This window comes from Eschrichtius robustus, chromosome 14 (assembly GCF_028021215.1).
Source record: "Eschrichtius robustus isolate mEscRob2 chromosome 14, mEscRob2.pri, whole genome shotgun sequence".
In the NCBI taxonomy this organism is placed as follows: domain Eukaryota; kingdom Metazoa; phylum Chordata; class Mammalia; order Artiodactyla; family Eschrichtiidae; genus Eschrichtius; species Eschrichtius robustus.
Genome location: NC_090837.1, coordinates 40,124,858 through 40,144,069, shown reverse-complemented (window position 1 = coordinate 40,144,069; position 19,212 = coordinate 40,124,858). Strand labels below are relative to the sequence as shown.

The window sequence follows — 19,212 nt, the reverse complement described above, 5'->3', positions numbered from 1 at the left end:
TTTTAAAAGCAGAATTTCATATTCCAAGTAAAAATGATCAGAACAAGATTAAAACTGACAAAGTTTTAAATAGTTACAGGTTATTCTCATACAATGAAGAAATAAACCAAGAGCATTTTACTAGATACAAAAGACGACTTTTCCTAAAAAAGAAAATTGCTGTGATTTGTTTTTCTGGATATTCTTTCAGATGGATTTAAACATGATCTAAATTATGCCGATGCTTATCTGTAGTGATTCATGTTCTATCTGATACCAGACTAAAAGGCCCACAAATGTTCATTCTAAATCCATGATCTTACATTTTAATTTAGCTAATTACGTGTAAGATTTTTAACAATTCTTTTGTTTTCCACTAGATGGTGATGCAAGCTCATATAAAATGGGGGAAAACTGTGTCAATTTTCCAGTATCAAAGATTAAGATCTACTGTTTCTTTAAAAGGCATAGCTACTGTCAACAATTTATTTGCATTAGAAAGATATCTCTAAGACTGTGCATACTCCTTCCCCTCAAATGCTTTCCTTGTTACAAACAGTTTAGGTTAAGATGAAAGTTTTAGAAATATTTACTTTTAGATTAATATTAAAAGGAATAAGCACTGTATCACGTCACAGGATAAATTTCAGGACTATGTGAAAAGGTAGTTCCAAAGCATTTAGGAGAAATGGTAAACTGGCCTGGAATTAGAAATATGCCACTGACAAGCCACGAAGTAGATACATTATAAAGCCATTTCTTGATTTACCACCAAGTGCTACATATTATAAAAAATAAAAATAGCTAGTTAAAGCGTTGGTGGGAGTAGCTGTGGATAAGACTTGGAAAGTACAAAAGTTTAGAGCCAGGAAGATCTATATTTGAATTTTGACTCATCTACTTACTTGACAGGTTACTTAACCCCTCTAAAGAGCAAATCTTTCCTCATCTATAAAACGAAGGTGCTAGTAGCTACCTCAAACCTGTCATGAGGATTAAAACACAGTAATAATGTATTCAAATCAGCATGATAACCAGCACACAGTAGGTGGAACTTAATGTTAGGATATCTCCTCTTTCCATGTATCCCACTCAGATATATACACACAGGAATAGTTTTTAAATAAAAAGAAAAAAGGGAAAAAACTATTCACCACCTTTGTAAAATGCTGAGTGTTTACATATTCAGATAAGCAACACACATCGATACATAATACGGGCAGTAGATGCCTTCCCAGTCACTTCACTAATGGAAGTTAAACTTACAGTTGTAATAACGTAAGCTACCTGAAAAATGACTATCTTCCTAACAATCGATGAATACTTTTTTTTTTTAAACAGAATCAGGTAACTAAACTACAACTCCAATCCTCACCATGTGCACACCCAGAGTGCTCCAGTTTAGTATGTGTTTGTTCTACGTATCGGACGTGGAGGTTCTCCTTCCTTCGTAGTCGGTTAGCGCCAGAAAATGAAAAGGTTGTTATTGGTGAATCTGGAATAACATCTTCCTCAGTTTCAAGATCGGTTGCTTGATGTGGTTGATCATTCCTAGAGAAAAATAAGGACAACTGAATGAAAATTAGTTTGATAAATGTTTATTAAAACATCTAGCATATGGTATGAGTGACAGCAGAACACAGGTATGAAGCTGTAGGAGATATAATTCCTTGCATCTGATGTTCCAAGTCTAAATACAAGGATTAGAGAAGTACTCACATGACTAGAGTACCAGGTGGGGAATATTACTGTGAGAAGTGAAGTAGAAAGTGTAGTTGGTGGTACTTGAGGTGAAATTAAAAGAATTTCAAATGGCAGAGAAAATCAGCAGAGGATCCTCCAAGTTTGAGTAAAGGCTGGCAGTAATGTGTACTTGTGTTAGAGAAAGACAAGCTGGAACTACATGAAGGAGAGCCTCGACTAAGTGCACACATAATTTAGAAAGCAAGAGGAAAGGAATTAAGGTTTTAGAGCATGGAAGTAATGTGACAATCTAGCAGCAAGACTGTGCAAGATTGACTGGGACAGAAAGAAAGGAAGTAGTGGCTGTAATAGTTCAGGCAGGAGCTTCTCTGGGTTTGAACTGGAATTCTGAAGATAGGTATGGAAAGGAAGGGACCAGTGTTAAACACTGTGGCAACAGAATCAACGAGACTTGGCAAATGACAAATTCAGGGTGATAAATAATACTAACACTGGTAACACCAACATTTGTTGCAGGTTTACACTGGCAGGCACTGTTCAAAGCGTTACATGTATCAGTTTAAGTATAAGGTATTATCATTATTACTCTCATTTTACAAACAAAATACAGACACAGAGGTTAAATCACTTACTAAAATAAAATAGTAAGGGCTTCCCTGGTGGCGCAGTGGTTGAGAATCTGCCTGCCAATGCATGGGACACGGGTTCAAGCCCTGGTCTAGGAAGATCCCACATGCTGCAGAGCAACTAAGTACCTGCACCACAACTACTGAGCCTGTGCTCTAGAACCTGTGAGCCACAACTACTGAAGCTCAAGTGCCTAGAGCCCATGCTCTACAACAAGAGAAGCCACCACAATGAGAAGTCCGTGCACCACAATGAAGAGCAGCCCCGCCTCAACCCAACTAGAGAAAGCCCACGCACAGCAACGAAGACCCAATGCAGCCAAAAATAAATAAATAAATTTATAAAAAATAAAATAAAATAAAAACGTTTAACAGAAGCAGGACCTAAACCCTGGCAGCCAGACTCCCAGGACAACACTGTTATCCTTGGTGTAGACCATGGGACTGATGACTGACTACAAGTAGGACTCAGACTTTGAATTTCTACTTCTGCTTCTATCCACGCTCACAGTACTCTCAACACATCAGTCAGAACAGTCTTATTAAAACTTACGTCATATCATGTCACTCTTCTGATTAAAACCTGCCACATCTCCCCACTTCACTGAAAACACAAGCCAAACTCCTTATAATGATTGATCTGATCATCCCCCTCCCCCATTACCTCTGACTCCTCTCCTATTACATTCTACTCCAGCCACCCTCGCTTCCCCGAGGCTCCTCAAACACACCAGGCACACCCCTACTTTATGTTCTTTGCTCCAGCTGTTCCATCTGCTTGGAATGCTCATCCCCAGATTTCACATGGCTAACTACCTCATCTTCTTCAAGTGTTTGCCTTCTCGTCAATGCCTGCCTTGAACATGCTATTTAAAACTGCAACCCCCTTCCCACACCCTAGTACTCTGGTTCCTTGTTATTCTGCTGTTACTTTATCCATAGCAGTTACTGCTTTCTAACATAGTACATAATTGATTTGTCTATTGCTCACCAGCCAGAAAGTAAGCTCTAAGAGGATAAGGACCTTTTTGATTCATTGATACATCACAAGTGTGTGCAATAGTGGGTACTTGGTACATGCCCAATAAATATTTATTGAATGAATGAATATGAGAGGTTCCCAGATTTCACTAGAAAAATAAATTTGTGCTGATCTAGGCATATGTTCTTGCCCAATTCAATTCAGGCCCGAAGGCACCTAAAGACTGGGTTCAGACTGAACTGTGGGTATTGAGTAAAATAAAGTTAATTCACTTTAACTCAACTGCCTTTCCCATGTCAAGCCATCACTGACCTTATTTGCCACCAATTTTTATCAGTCTGTCAGGCATTTAGGCTTTACATGACAAAACCAGTCTGTCCTAATATACTCATATCAATTTGTAATACTACATATTTCAAACAAAGAATAATGAGATTTTTATAAATTATGACCAACAGAGATTTTTTTTAATTAAAAGAGATTAATTTTTCCTAATGGATTTGTATCTTAATTTCCTAGATAATATGAATATTATTTGTGGTCTATAATCCTATACTCTATACTGAGTAAAATCTTTAGAGCTAATATCTAATCTCTACCTACAATTCTACCATCTTATTCTGGAAAAAACAAAGTAAACTAAAGTCATACGAGAAACCCTTACAAATTAATGGAGTATGAAATCTATCTGACCTCACTCTAATTAATCACATCACAGGCTACCTGCCTATTAAGTCATAAAAATTCAACCTGAAACATGAATGAGTCACTAGAAGAAACTGATTTCCTGGCAGAGTCAATCTAGAAGTAGCTGGGATCACAAAAAGAAAAAACATACAAACACACACACACACACAAAACCAGCTCTAACTAGAGGTGTCCAAACTAAGTAAACGTTTGTGCTGGCTTTGTCCTCCTTTGTCCTTTGTCATAAAAGAAAAAGAAAAAAAACAAAACAAAACAACTTTCCATGTGTTAACCAAGTTTCTTCTTTAAAGCATTAGGTCTCATTCTGATTTTCTGAGAAAAGTTAAAATTTTATGCCACAGCTTTAGGTTAATTATGTACATTGGCCATCTTTCTCCTTCCACTTTTCTTTCTAACGGCCTGAGAGCCTCCCCTTAAATTCCTGTCAAAACAATTTTAGTTGTTCATTTTTCTAAGAGCTGTAAGGATCCAGGGTCTCCCTTCATAATGAGTCTGTAAAAAAGCTGTTAATATTCAAGCTTTTCTCCTCCTCCAAAAACTTACACTTCCAGTTAAAATATAATTTAAATTTAATGTAGTTACAGCTATCAGGTTAACTTAAACATTCTGATTTTCAAAAAAGAGGGTTCCCTGAAATATACACTAATGAGTCTGATACCCTGCTTTCTTGGAACCAGTTTATTATATGAATAATTCAAATAAGACTAATTTTTAAAAACAGGGTTATTAAGCCAGTTTTCTGAGGAATGCTCTACTGCATATCTCGCTCTCAGGAAGGCATCTGACAGTGACTCTCTTGATATCTTCTCACTGTAAACAAAAGGGAGAAATACAAACTTGGTACTAATAGAGAAAGACAGACTCCAAACTGACTGAACACCATCAGACAAAGAATTATATCGATGAGGAAACCTGCGGAAGTATGCCTCAGGGCTCCATCCTCAGGCAGGTTTTATTCAACGTTTATTACTGATTTTGATGAGGGCGCTGAGGGCAAATTCATTGAATTTGTGGAAGACACAAAGTTGAGAATAAAAGCTAACCTAATACATGGTAGGAAAAAAAATCAACATACGAAAGACCCCCAGAGGTTGGAATAATGGGCCAAATCTAACAAAATGAAATAGAACAGGATAAATGCAAGATAAAAAGCCTCACTGAAGTGAGTCAGAAGACAGGGAATCCACCTACGCAGGGTGACACCATGCAGGTAACCTTCTAAGGCTGTTTTAGCACAAAACTATACAAAGAGTTTAAAAATTCTGAAGTTGAGGTAGACCTGGGTTCAAATCCTGCATCTGACATTTACTAGTCACACTGGGTAAGTTAGTTAACCTTTCTGAGCCTCTATTAAAGTAGATACAGTACTGTACTTTCCTACTTCATTTTTGTGGGAAAGTCGTGAGAAAGAAATAATATATGTAAAAATGTAATGTGATGCCCAGAAAATAGTATTTAATCAATAGTGCTCTTTACCTTACAATGAAGACTCCTTTGATATAAGGTTTCCATAACAACTACTATAAAGCCATAGGGAAGACTTTGACTTAGAGGTTCTAGTTAGCAGTAAACCCGGTAAGGAACCACCAGTAATGTATGTATGTTTTGACCACATTAATATAAGTAAAAAGATACAGAAAAATGGAGGGAGCAGTATTGCTCTACTGGTCAGACTATACCTAGAAGACAACTGAATTAATTAAAATATTGACAAACTGAAACATTAAAGAGAAATGATAATTTGTTTTTTGAGAAATGATAATTTAAAGAGTCTTGAAGTAATGTCTCACAAAGAACAGTTAATGAATAGAGAATATCTACTCTGTATATTTACCTATTTACAATTAAGACTCAGGAGGGCCCCGTACCCTGTCTTCATGTAAACAAAGGGCCATCAAATAGAAGGCGGGGGGCGGGGGGGGGGGGTAAACTTGTTCCAGATGGTCCCAGAAGGCAAAAATCAGAATCAACAAATATCACTCTGTGCAGTGATTTCTACCCAAACTTAGAACTTTTAACAGTATAATCTCGTTAAAATTAAATAGGCTTGGGACACAGTGAACCTGTATAACAGGTATTCAAACAATGGCTATTTGTTAAAGAAGTTATACAAGGAATTCAATTTAAAAGAGAGCACTGAGGGAACTCCCTGGCAGTCCAGTGATTAGGACTCTGTGCTTTCACTGTCGAGGACTTGGGTTTTAAAAAACAAACAAACAAAAAAGAAGACTCCTTTAACTTTCACATCCAGCTCATCCATTCCCCAAAACAAGTCATGACCTCAACACTTAGCTTATTTAATTACTTGCTTTCTGTGACTGGTACAGCTGAGTATATACTTTGAACTTTATAACAGCAAATTTTTTTCTGAATAATTTCTTACTATAGTGTCACTAAACAAATGTCCTACCATAAAAGGTCTCTGTGGGACTTCCCTGGTGGCGCAATGGTTAAGAATCTGCCTGCCAATGCAGGGGACGTGGGTTTGATCCCTGGTCTGCGAAGATCCCACATGCTGCAGAGCAACTAAGCCCGTGCGCCCCAACTACTGAGCCCACGTGCCGCAACTACTGAGCCCACGTGCTGCAACTACTGAGCCCACGTGCTGCAACTACTGAAGCCCGCACGCCTAGAGCCCGTGCTCTGCAACAAGAGAAGCCACCGCAATGAGAAGCCCGCGCACCGCAACGAAGAGTAGCTCCTGCTTGCCACAACTAGAGAAAGCCCACGTGCAGCGACAAAGACCCAATGCAGCCAAACAAAACAAGACAAAAACAACAACAAAAAAGGAAGGTATCTGTTACACCAAACCCAGATTAGGTGAGTCAGAATTACTGCATTTAACAAGTATAAATAAAATAATACTTTTTCTAAAGTTCAGGGAAATTTCAGGCAAGATAATACTTGTTATTTTTTTTTCTGACTGAAAGCGAAAGGGAATTTGAGGAGAACAAGCTGTAAAAGAAGTTGGCTTATGAGAATAACTATCTTAAATTTCAGGAGAGAACTGAAAGACACAACAGATTACCTCCTAAACTGTTCTGACTAAGGCCATGTACTAAATAAAACATACATGCCCTGAGCTCATCTATATGACTGATCTTCACTGTTATTACAAACTTCAGCTTTTACTTCTTTTCTAATGTATCAATGAGCTTCAACAGAAAAATCTGTGAATTTGAGAACACTAAAAATAAACTAATTCTGAACAAATTAGAATTCACAGTTGACCAAGCAAATGACATTATCTAGTTACAATTCACTTTATAACCTTGGTTTTGGAGGCATTCACCCATCTAATTCTGTATAATCTCTACAGACTAGTTATCTTATTTATCTTTGGAATTCATAAATATCAGGGCTGATGTGTTCAAAATACCATAAGCTACATGCGCAAAATTAATTCACAGAACATAAATTAATGTAGGTCAACCACCACTTATCTGAAATCTTTGGAACCAGATGTGATTCAGAATTCAGTTTTTTAAAAATGAAGGGTACACCTAAAGCAACTAGAGAAAGAAGAACAAAGAAAACCCAAAGTCAGTAGAAGGAAAGAAATCATAAAGATCAGAGCAGAAATAAATGAAATGGAAATGAAGAAAACAATTGCAAAGATCAATACAACTAAAAGCTGGTTCTTTGAGAAGATAAACAAGTTGATAAACCCTTAGCCAGACTCATCAAGAAAAAAAGGGAGAGGACACAAATCAATCAAATTAGAAATGAAAAAGGAGAAATCACAACTGACACTGCAGAAATACAAAGGATTATAAGAGATTACTACAAAAAACTATATGCCAATAAAATGGACAACCATGAAGAAATGGGCAAATTCTTGGAAACGTGCAATTTTCCAAGACTGAACCAAGAAGAATTAGAAAATATAAACAGACCTATCACAAGTAATGACATTGAAACTGTGATTAAAACTCTTCCAACAAACAAGTCTAGGACCAGATGGCTTCACAGGTGAATTCTATCAAACATTTAGAGAAGAGCTAACACCCATCCTTCTCAAACTCTTCCAAAAAATTGCAGAGGGAGGAACACTCCCAAATTCATTCTATGAAGCCACCATCATCCTGATACCAAAACCAGAAAAAGATATCACAAAAAAAGAAAATTATAGATCAGTACCACTGATGAACATAGATGCAAAAATCCTGGACAAAATGCTAGCAAACAGAATCCAACAACATATTAAAAGGATCATACACCATGATCAAGTGGGATTTATCCCAGGGATGCAAGGATTCTTCAATATGCGCAAATCAATCAGTGTGATACACCATATTAACAAATTAAGGAATAAAAACCATATGATCATCTCAACAGATGCAGAAAAAGCTTTTGACAAAATTCAATACCCATTTATGATAAAAACTCTCAGAAAATGGGCATAGAGGGAACCTACCTCAACATAATAAAGGCCATATATGACAAACCCACAGCAAACATCATTCTCAATGGTGAAAAACTGAAAGCATTTCCACTAAGATCAGGAACAAGACAAGGATGGCCACACTCGCCACTCTTACTCAACACAGTTTTGGAAATCCTAGCCACGGCAATCAGAGAAGAAAAAGAAATAAAAGGAATACAAATTGGAAAAGAAGAAGTAGAACTGTCATTGTTTGCAGATGACACGATACTATACATAGAAAATCCTAAAGATGCCACCAGAAAACTACTAGAACTAATCAATGAATTTGGTAGAGTAGCAGCATACAAAATTAATGAACAGAAATCTCTGGCATTCCTATACACTAACAACGAAAAATCAGAAAGAGAAATTAAGGAAACAATCCCATTTACCAACGCAACAGAAAGAATAAAATACCTAGGAATAAACTTACCTAAGGAGGTGAAAGGCATGTACTCAGAAAACTATAAAACACTGATGAAAGAAATCAAAGATGACATAAACAGATGGAGAAATATACCATGCTCTTGGATTGGAAGAATCAATACTGTGAAAATGTCAATACTACCCAAAGCAATATACAGATTCAATGCAATCCCTATCAAACTACCAATGGCATTATTTACAGAATTAGAACAAAAAGTTTTACAATTTGTATGGAAACAGAAAAGACCCCGAACAGCCAAAGCAATCTTGAGAAAGAAAAACGGAGCTGGAGGGATCAGGCTCCCCGACTTCAAACTATACCACAAAGCTACAGTAATCAAGACAGTATGGTACTGGCACAAACACAGAAATATAAATCAATGGTACAGGATAGAAAGCCCAGAGATAAACACACACACATATGGTCACCTAATTTACGACAATGGAGGCAAGAACATACAATGGAGAAATGACAGCCTCTTCAATAAGTGGTGCTGGGAAAACTGGACAGCTACATGTAAAAGAATGAAATTAGAACACTCCCTAACACCATACACAAAAATAAACTCCAAATGGATTAAAGGTCTAAATGTAAGACCAGACACTATAAAACTCTTAGAGGAAAACATAGGAAAAACATTCTTTGACATAAACCACAGCAAGATCTTTTTTGACCCACCTCCTACAGTAATGGAAATAAGAACAAAAATAAACAAATGGGACCTAATTAAACTTAAAAGCTTTTGCACAGCAAAGGAAACTATAAACAAGATGAAAAGACAACCCTCAGAATGGGAGAAAATATTTGCAAACGAATCAATGGATAAAGGATTAATCTCCAAAATATATAAACAGCTCATGGAGCTCAATATCAAAAAAACAAACAATTCAATTAAAAAATGGGTGGAAGAGCTGAACAGACATTTCACCAAAGAAGACATACAGATGGCCAAGAGGCACATGAAAAGATGCTCAACATCACTAATTAGTAGAGAAATGCAAATCAAAACTACAATGAGGTATCACCTCACACCAGTCAGAATGGCCATTATCAAAAAGTCTACAAACAATAAATGCTGGAAATGGTGTAGTGAAAAACGAACCCTCCTGCACTGTTGGTGGGAGTGTAAACTGATACAACCACTATGGAGAACTGTATGGAGGTTCCTTAAAAAACTAAAAATAGAACTGCCATATGACCCAGCAATCCCACTACTGGGCATATACCGTGAGAAAACCATAATTCAAAAAGAGACATGTACCACAATGTTCACTGCAGCACTATTTACAATAGCCAGGACATGGAACCAACCTAAATGTCCATCAAGAGATGAATGGATAAAGAAGATGTGGTACATATATACAATGGAATATTACTCAGCCATAAAAAGAAACGAAATTGAGTTATTTGTAGTGAGGTGGATGGACCTAGAGTCTGTCATACAGAGTGAAGTTAAGTCAGAAAGAGAAAAACAAATACTGTATGCTAACACATATATACGGTATCTTAAAAAAAAAAAAAAAAAAAAAGAAATGGTACTGATGAACCTAGTGGCAGGGCAGGAATAAAGACGTAGACATAGAGAATGGACTTGAGGACACAGTGGGGGAGGGGGAAGCTGGGGCGATGTGAGAGTAGCATGGACATATATACACTACCAAATGTAAAATAGATAGCTAGTGGGAAGCAGCAGCATAGCACAGGGAGATAAGCTTGGTGCTTTGTGATGACCTAGAGAGGTGGGATAGGGAGGGTGGGAGGGATGCTCAAGAAGGAGGGGATATGGGGATATATATATGCACATGGCTGATTCACTTTGTTGTACAAGAGAAACTAACACAGTATTGTGAAGCAATTATACTTCAATAAAGATCTATTAAAAAAAAAATGAAGGGTGATGCAGAGCATATACAGCTTGTTACAAAACACCTCCAGTGGAGCCTCAGGTATCATCCTGTAGTCAAACACACTGATATTATCACAGTGAAGCATAGGAATGCTCACAGGAAGTGGGACAAATAATGACTATAATAAAAAGTATCTTGTCAATTGAAGTGAGATTAGGTTGTAACTTTTCAAAAAAAAAAAAACTTTTGTGTTTTGGAATCATATAGAAAAGACTGTGAATTTGTGTTCTAGCTTCACTTCAATATGCAGCATGAGTAAAATGAGAAAGGGTTGACATTTTCATACACACGTTTGATAACCTCCATCTGGCCTGACAGCCTTCTTTCCTCATCTATTATCCCCCCTCAAAATTCTCTTTGGCTACGAATATTCAGTGGGCTGAATATTGGACCAATATTCATGATAACATGGGAGAAATATCAAAATCCTACTGGACATCCACTACTTAAAAATATACTGATATGATAAAGATGTTAATTCCACTTGTGATATGTGTTTATCCATAAGACAGTAACTACTCGTAAGCCAAAATAATGTTACGTCTACATAGTTTAGCAAAGTTTTTGTAGATGTCCACTCAGATGCAACAGAGTCTTTAAAACCCTATAAACCATTAACACTATCCTGAATCCTAACTTTTAAAAAATATTATATAAGCTTTACATAAATGGGAACTAAGAACTGGCCATAACTCTTCTTGGCATCAGACTAGACCCAGAAAAACAGATTCTTTTTTTGAGACGCTGTCAAATAATGGAAAGAACAGAGGCTTTTAAGTCAGAAGATGGGGTTCTGAGTGATGTCTCATTATCTACTAGTTGTGAGACCATGGCAAGTTACTTGACTTCTTTAAGATGTGGATTCCTCATCTATAAAGTAAAGATAATAAAACTACCTTGAAGAGTCACAGTGAGGATTAGAAATAATAAACATAAAACACAAAGAAGAGTAACTGGAACACAAGATAAAAGTTATTATTTTTATTATGAGAAATAAAAAAGGAGGAAGTTCTCCAGGCCTGAGAAGTGTATAAGAGGAAATAATTATTCAGATTGCTTTTATAAAGTTTCTGGGACAGGGCTAGAAAGGTGGTAACAAAACTCAAATATTTAAAATATAAGTATTTCAAATAATTTATTTGAATGATTTGTTATTTATAATAAAGTTATAAAAATTAAAATGCCTTAAATTAAAATGTTTTGATTTTTATATATTCACACACTAAGCTAAGAGATGCATACACACTCTTCATATATACTCCCAGAACAAAAATATAGTGATTTTCTTTATATTTTCATTTGCAGAATACTTTATAATTTTTAAAAATGAAACCTTTAACTCTTAACATATCTTTACAGTTTGCAAAGCTAAGTAAAATGAAGAAAGAGAAGCTAGGGGAAAATATTCAATTTTCTGCCACAATTAAGAAAAAATACTTACTCAATTTTCTGCTGCAGCTGTTCAAAAAGCTTTTTATTTTCTTCCTGTAGAGTATTCTTTTCATTCACTTAAATATAATGTGAAAAGAAAGCACAAATTATAGCTATAATAAGATGTATGTCAGGTTCTTTCAACAGTTACAACAATCATGGAGAATTAGGATTTCAAATTCTAAGTCATAATGTTAGTCAGGGTTAATGCTACTGTTCAAAACTAATTTGTTACTAGGTAGTGATTATTACATCTCATATTGTGCAAGTTCCATGTAAATGATTAACTGGTAATTCTATGTAATGCTTGTGGGCAAAAAAGAAAGAGTACCTCATGTACTGGGGAGTATAGTTTAATTATTCATACTGAGCAAGAAAGCATTCCATCTGGTTACTCAGTCCTACTAATTTCAAATACCATTTATTGAAATAAATCTGATCATAAAATGTAACACTGAATACCAGTGTAATTTTTATAATGTAAGCACACTTAAGTAAATTTTCTTCCTTAGTCATACTCTATGTTTCATTAATAGTTATGTTATCAGTAACTTAAATATACTATTGAAGTAGTATCTCCTTGTTTGAATCTACCTTGACTAAATTTTCCTATCCATCCTTATTTATAAAGCAGAAACTCAGTTTTGGGCTATAATTTCTACCGCTGCCAGCACAAAATTATCAATCCTTGATATTATGTCACTGCTTAAGCATGTGTTTTACTAGGAGGGATATATCAAAGAAATCAAGTCAGAGTAAGTACAATTAACCTCTCAGAAAGAAAGTTAATCATACTCCAAAAATCTGTTAATAATTTAGTGGTTTACAAATCCAAACATATTTTCTTACACTGAGTAAATAAGAATTTGTTGACTATATATCAATACAATATGTGAGGGTTACTAAACTACCTCCTGTGGAGGATCTGGAAAAAAACAGAACAAAACAAAAACCTGAAGATATGACAGTGACCTAGAGGAAAGTGTAGTCTAATGAGAGACAAGATATTATATAAACATATTTTTTACAACTGAAAGTGACAAGGGCATTAGAGAGGTACAGATAAAATACTAAATGAAATTCCAAGGAGAAAAAATGAAATTCCAAGGAGAAAAAGGTTACATTGAGCCGTTGAAAAAATCAGGAAAGGATTTGAGAGGACAACTGACCTGGACACAGGAAGAGAAATCCAAGAGCCTCCCAACTCCACCACCACAATCAACAACAAAAACAAAACAAATTGTGAGCTAAAACCCAAGCAATGTAAGCAAGCAGATACTGGTATCAGCACTGGTGGGGGGACTGAACTTGAGATTTCCAGTTTAAGCCTGAACTCCTGGAATGAGCCAAAGTGATCTGAATTCACTTACCACTAGAGTCAGTAGAAAATAACTCATATACAGATTCCCAAGTATTTCAGATAACAGAATTATTTGATAATGAAATGTTTTAAGATTTAAAAGATGGAAAGCTCAAAACTAACATGATAAAAGTGATTACCAAAAATGAGTAGACAGACAAGATTGAGATAATTTGAGCATCAATAAAAATAATGAACATAACTGAATGACACACACTGAATATATAAAATTCCACGTCTATTATGCTCAAAAAAGAGAAAGCTCCATTCATGTCAAAAGCAAAATGAAACGTAACATATACAACACACAAAACGTCATTTGTCCTAGAGACTGTCATACAGAGTGAAGTAAGTCAGAAAGAGAAAAATAAATACCGTATGCTAACATATATATGGAATATAAAAAAAAAAATGGTTCTGAAGAACCTAGGGGCAGGACAGGAATAAAGATGCAGACGTAGAGAATGGACTTGAGGACACAGGGAGGGGGAAGGGTAAGCTGGGACGAAGGGAGAGAGTGGCTGGGACGAAGGGAGAGAGTGGCATGGACTTATATATACTACCAAATGTAAAACAGATAGGTAGTGGGAAGCAGCTGCATAGCACAGGGAGATCAGCTCGGTGCTTTGTGATGGCCTAGAAGTGTGGGATAGGGAGGGTGGGAGGGAGAAGCAAGAGGGAGGAGATATGGTGATATATGTATATGTATAGCTGATTCACTTTGTTATATAAAGCAGAAACACACCATTGTAAAGCAATTATACTCCAATAAAGATGTTAAAAAAAAAACCTTATTTGTCACCATTGTAGGTAACTATTATACAAGATATTACTCTGAAAACTGGCAATTAAAGGGAAAATATTATGATGTATCATGCCTTTCTAGTAGGAACTACATCCCAAGGTAACCAATAGCCCCAAACTGATGAGGGAGAATTCTTGTTTATAGAAGAATGCCAGCTGATTAAGAATAACAGAAATGGAAAATTATCATTTTGTAGTCTGGAATTAAATAATTGATTCAGGCCAGAACCACAAATGGATATTAAAACCATTAAAGAAAGATTGAGGGAGAATTGTATTTTTGCAAGATTTCAAAGTATCACACATCCATCCTCCCAATTTAGACTACTTGGTGGTACTCAGGGGAAAATATAACTCTATAATGGAGAAATCTGGCCACCAATCCCAAAGAGTGGAATAACCTGACAATATCTATATCCTAATATGATACAATATAAAGTAGACAATTTTACCTATTAAGTACTGCTGTCAAAAATGTTTAATCTGGACCTAATCAAGCCTTCAGATACAATTTCTATTTTATAGGAAATAAAGAAACAAGATAAAGAAAATGATGAGAAAAATCCAGAAGGTGGCATAATTTTAGGAAAACAGCCCTACTTCTTCAATAAGTCAATGTCATAAAAGAAAAAAATAGGAAGGGAGCTTATTCCAGATTAAAAGACAAATGCAATGTGTGGTCTGTGATTGGCAGGTGTGAACAAAACTGTTGCAAACTACCGTAAGAGGGACAGCTGTAGAAATATGAATATGGACCGGTTCTTAAAGAATATCAGAGCAAATTATGGGTAATCTTTGGTAGGCAAGGTAATGGTATTGTGGTTAGGTATAAATTATCCAAGTATTTAGGGGAAAAATGTCCTGATGTATGTAATTTACATTAAAATATTTCAGTTCGAAAAGAAATGACGAAAATACAGCAAAATATGAACAACTGTTAAATCTATGTGATAGGTGTATGAGGGTTCCTTACTATTCTCCTTACTTTTCTATATTTTTAAGAAATTTCATTAAAAAAAAAAAGGACTACACAGATTTGAAAAAGAACCAAACAGAATTTTTAAAAATGAAAAATTTGGTTACTGAAATAAAATAACTCAGTGTAACAGAGCTGAAGAACTTAGTATAATAAGCAAGAAAGCTGAAGAAATTACCCAGAACACAGCAGAGTGAAATGAGGGGACGAAAAATAGGAAAGAGATGTTAAGAGACCAAAGGATCGAATGACAAGGCCTCATCATAACCCCCAAATAAGGAGAATGGAGAAGACACAATATTTGAAGAGCTAGTAGCCGACAGTTTTACAGATATGATTAAAGAAGTGATTCAACAGATTCTGTAATGTATACTAAACAGACTTTTTTCTTAAAAACCTACTTGAAATTGCACTAAAACTACAGAATACCAAAAACTAAGGAAAAAATCTTAATAGTAGCCAGAGAAAAATAATTGTTATCCTGTAAAATAGCCTTATAAAAATAACGGTAAAATAAAAACATTGAGGATAAAAACTGAGGGTTTAGAACCAACAAATATCCTCTAAAGGAACTTTTAAAGAATGAATCTCAGGACTTCCCTGGTGGTCCAGTGGTTATGACTCTGCACTTCCACTGCAGGGGGCGCAGGCTTGATCCCTGGTTGGGGAACTAAGACTCCACATGCCATACAGTGTGGCGTGGCCAAATAATAATACCAGAAGAAAAGTGAGATGTAAAAAGCAATAATAAGCAAAGAAACTGCTGCACATGTAGGTAAGTTTTTTAAAAACTGTCTGAATAAGGTAATTTTTAAAGACATTTCTAACTTGCAGGGCTTAAAAAAAAAATACAGGCCATAAACAGTATGTAAATGGAGAAGGAAATGATCAGAGTGAAAGTGTTTTAAAGTCCTTGTATTATTCAGAAGAGGGTAAGATACTATCTTTATATTTTAGGAAAGCATGGTAAAATTTCAAGGTTGATCAAAAAAAAATAGAAATAAAGAGTTTAAAAAAAAAGTAAAGGATAAAATAAAAATGAAATAAGAAGATAAATATCCTCAAAATGCAATAACTGGAAAAAGTAAGAACAAAAAAGAGAGGCAGGACGGGGGGAAAAAGGTAGCAACAATACAGAAACACCAAGAATTCATAAACATGAAGCCCTTAGTATTTTTATTCATAAAATAACTTTGTTTGGGATTTGACCTCAATGATTTTCCTGTTGTTCATTTTAATGTAAAATTAGTTTTCCTCAACTTTTCAGTAATCATTAGTAAACATTGGGGGTATTATTAGTGGTATTATTCTAAGACTACTGTGCTATAATATGAGATTAAAAAATGAGTACTTAGGGGGTATTTTAATTCTATCATCCCTGTGTCCTTGAGAATCATGATTCTCGGTGTGGAAGAAAGGGGATACAGATGTTATTAGAAGAGGTTAGCAAAAGCTCTATAGTCTTGAATTTGAATTTTCAACATGAACTCATGAAGTATTTTATCTATCTGAAAATTAGACAAAGGATATTCAAACCAGTCACCCAAGAAGAAATGCAAACTGAAGATCAAGTAAAAAGATACTTGACCTGAATAGTAATAAAGAGAATGCTAATATTAAAAAGGTGTATCATTCTTTACCCACTGAACTGGATATTGTCAATTAATACATTTTTGCACAAAACTGAAGAGAATGTAGGGAAACTGAAATTCTCAAACACTCAAACAAAAAATTGACTTGTTCATCAATATGAGAATGGGTAAATAAATGGCATCTACACAATGCAGCCATGAAAAAGAATGCTGTCTTATTCCTTAATACCTAGGGTTTTTGCTTGCTGAATTTTGGGCTATTTTTCAGACAGTTAAAAGTTGCTAGAAATCTGACTATTAGACATGTAGACATTACTGCAGATTATTTCAAGTACTACTAGTAATATAACTGTGGATCTCAACTATGTCTATTGAAATGTAATAGTTTTCTACTCATTGATAATCTTATATTCCTAAATAAACTCATGCATGCATTCATTCATACACACCACAGAATCTATGGGTCTAAATATATAAACAAACATATAAACATGTAAAGACTTCTAATATATAGTCTAAAATAAAATAACATATGTCAGAACAAGAAGTATGATATGATCCCATTAAAAATTTAAAAGAGAAGATAGAGGAGGGGGTAAAATGAGGGAAAGAGACAAACAGAAAGATAGATAAATCTGGACCTGTAAAGATATTTATTATATTCTTAATAGTAGTTACCTCTGGGAGCAGAATAACACTATGTTCCTTCTATCTCTTTTTAAAACAATCAGCATACATTCATATATTCTTGCTTGAGTAACCAGAGGACAGCAATATAATTAATAGAAAAAAAAAAGTCAAAATACCAAATTAGTTTGGAAAAGAAGATAAATGTAAGAAAATCCTACATAAAATGGTAAGTAGACTAAAGTAAAAATGGTATACATATGTAATAGTGTGTCCAAAAAAATAGTGAAAATCAAAAAAAAATACACCTTTGTAGAACAGTAAATTGTCTGCTTTGTGTTTAAATTTACTAAATATAAATAGTTGAATTAATATGAAATAAAACCAAAGAAGCAAATATGGATATAACCAAAGAAAATTTGCTTCTTGTCTTACAGCTGGTGAGACTTTAAGGCCAACGAGGACAGTATTTGCACAACCTTTCTGTATCCAATTTCTTACTAAAATAAGCATGAGATTAAATCTACAAAAAGGGAAAAAACAACATTTGAACTTTTGCCTAAAGAAAAACAGGTAAACAATCCATCTGATTGTAACCAATTTAATAACAGGTTTTAACAATAGCATACTATGCTTTACATACTTAATGAATGAAGAAAGGAAACTCACTAAGCTCTGTGATAAGTTTAAGATTCTGCTGTCGAATATTTTCAAACTCTTGTTGTTTCTTCCGCATATGTTCTTCAGTTACTGCACAGCGATCACATAATCCTGCTCTTAATCTACAAAACAAAAACAGAACATTTTCAGAGTAGAACTTAAATGTTCTCATCAAAAAATAAACAAATAAAAAAATATGTGAGGTGATGGATATGTTAATTAACCAGATGGTGGGAATCCTTTCACAATATATATCATTTATCAAATCATCATGATAAATACTTCTTAAAAAAAATAATTTTATTTGTCAATTATAACTCAATAAAACTGAAATTAAAAAAATTTTTCAACTACTAAAAGATACTTCTTCATATTTGAATTTCAAGATTTTTATACTTTATGAAGAACTAAAAAATTTACTTGGAAAATACAGAGAAAATTAACTAGTTATTATACCTTTAACATATTCCCAAATAGGCTGAAATCATGCTACATCATTTTCTACAGACTGCAATTCTGTAAAAATCTGCCAATTTTAAACTCTATTCAAGGGAACTTATTTATTGAAGCTCCCTTGTTTTTATTAGAGCCAAAATATGAACCCAGTCTAGTACCAATGGACAGAATTATATCTTAAGCAAGCTTGCATCTGCTTAGCATAGCATATAACACATAATGAGTGTTCAACAACTAAGTTTTAGTTGAATGAATACTAAAGGTCAAAGAATACAAAGTTTAAAAAAAGTAATGCTCTTTTCAGCATTAAAAAAAGACTCCAGTGTTAGTAGAAATTCACAGTGTACTACTATGTAAAAAAAAAAAAAAAAAAAGATTACAAAATAGCTTTTACTAATTATTTGTGAGTGCTGAAGGGAAAAGGGAAATACATATATTACACAGGAGGGGTGGGTGATGGAGAGAAAGGTGTATTTCAAAATGTTAATACAGTTATCTTGTAGGTACCAGTAATACAGAAGATTTTCTTTTTAGTGTTTTGCTATAT

General features: G+C 34.7%; 1 protein-coding gene across 1 annotated transcript in view; it reads right to left on the bottom strand.

Moving 5' to 3' along the window:
* The window catches only part of RBBP8 (RB binding protein 8, endonuclease), an 81,492-nt gene that overhangs the window by 32,945 nt on the left and 29,335 nt on the right, over positions 1 to 19,212 (bottom strand). The window contains exons 5-7 of the mRNA XM_068563228.1: positions 18,219 to 18,331; positions 12,201 to 12,267; positions 1,355 to 1,530 (exon numbers count right to left, since the gene is read on the bottom strand). Coding sequence (XP_068419329.1) covers positions 1,355 to 1,530; positions 12,201 to 12,267; positions 18,219 to 18,331 — 356 coding nt within the window. The remainder of the gene's footprint in view (positions 1 to 1,354; positions 1,531 to 12,200; positions 12,268 to 18,218; positions 18,332 to 19,212) is intronic.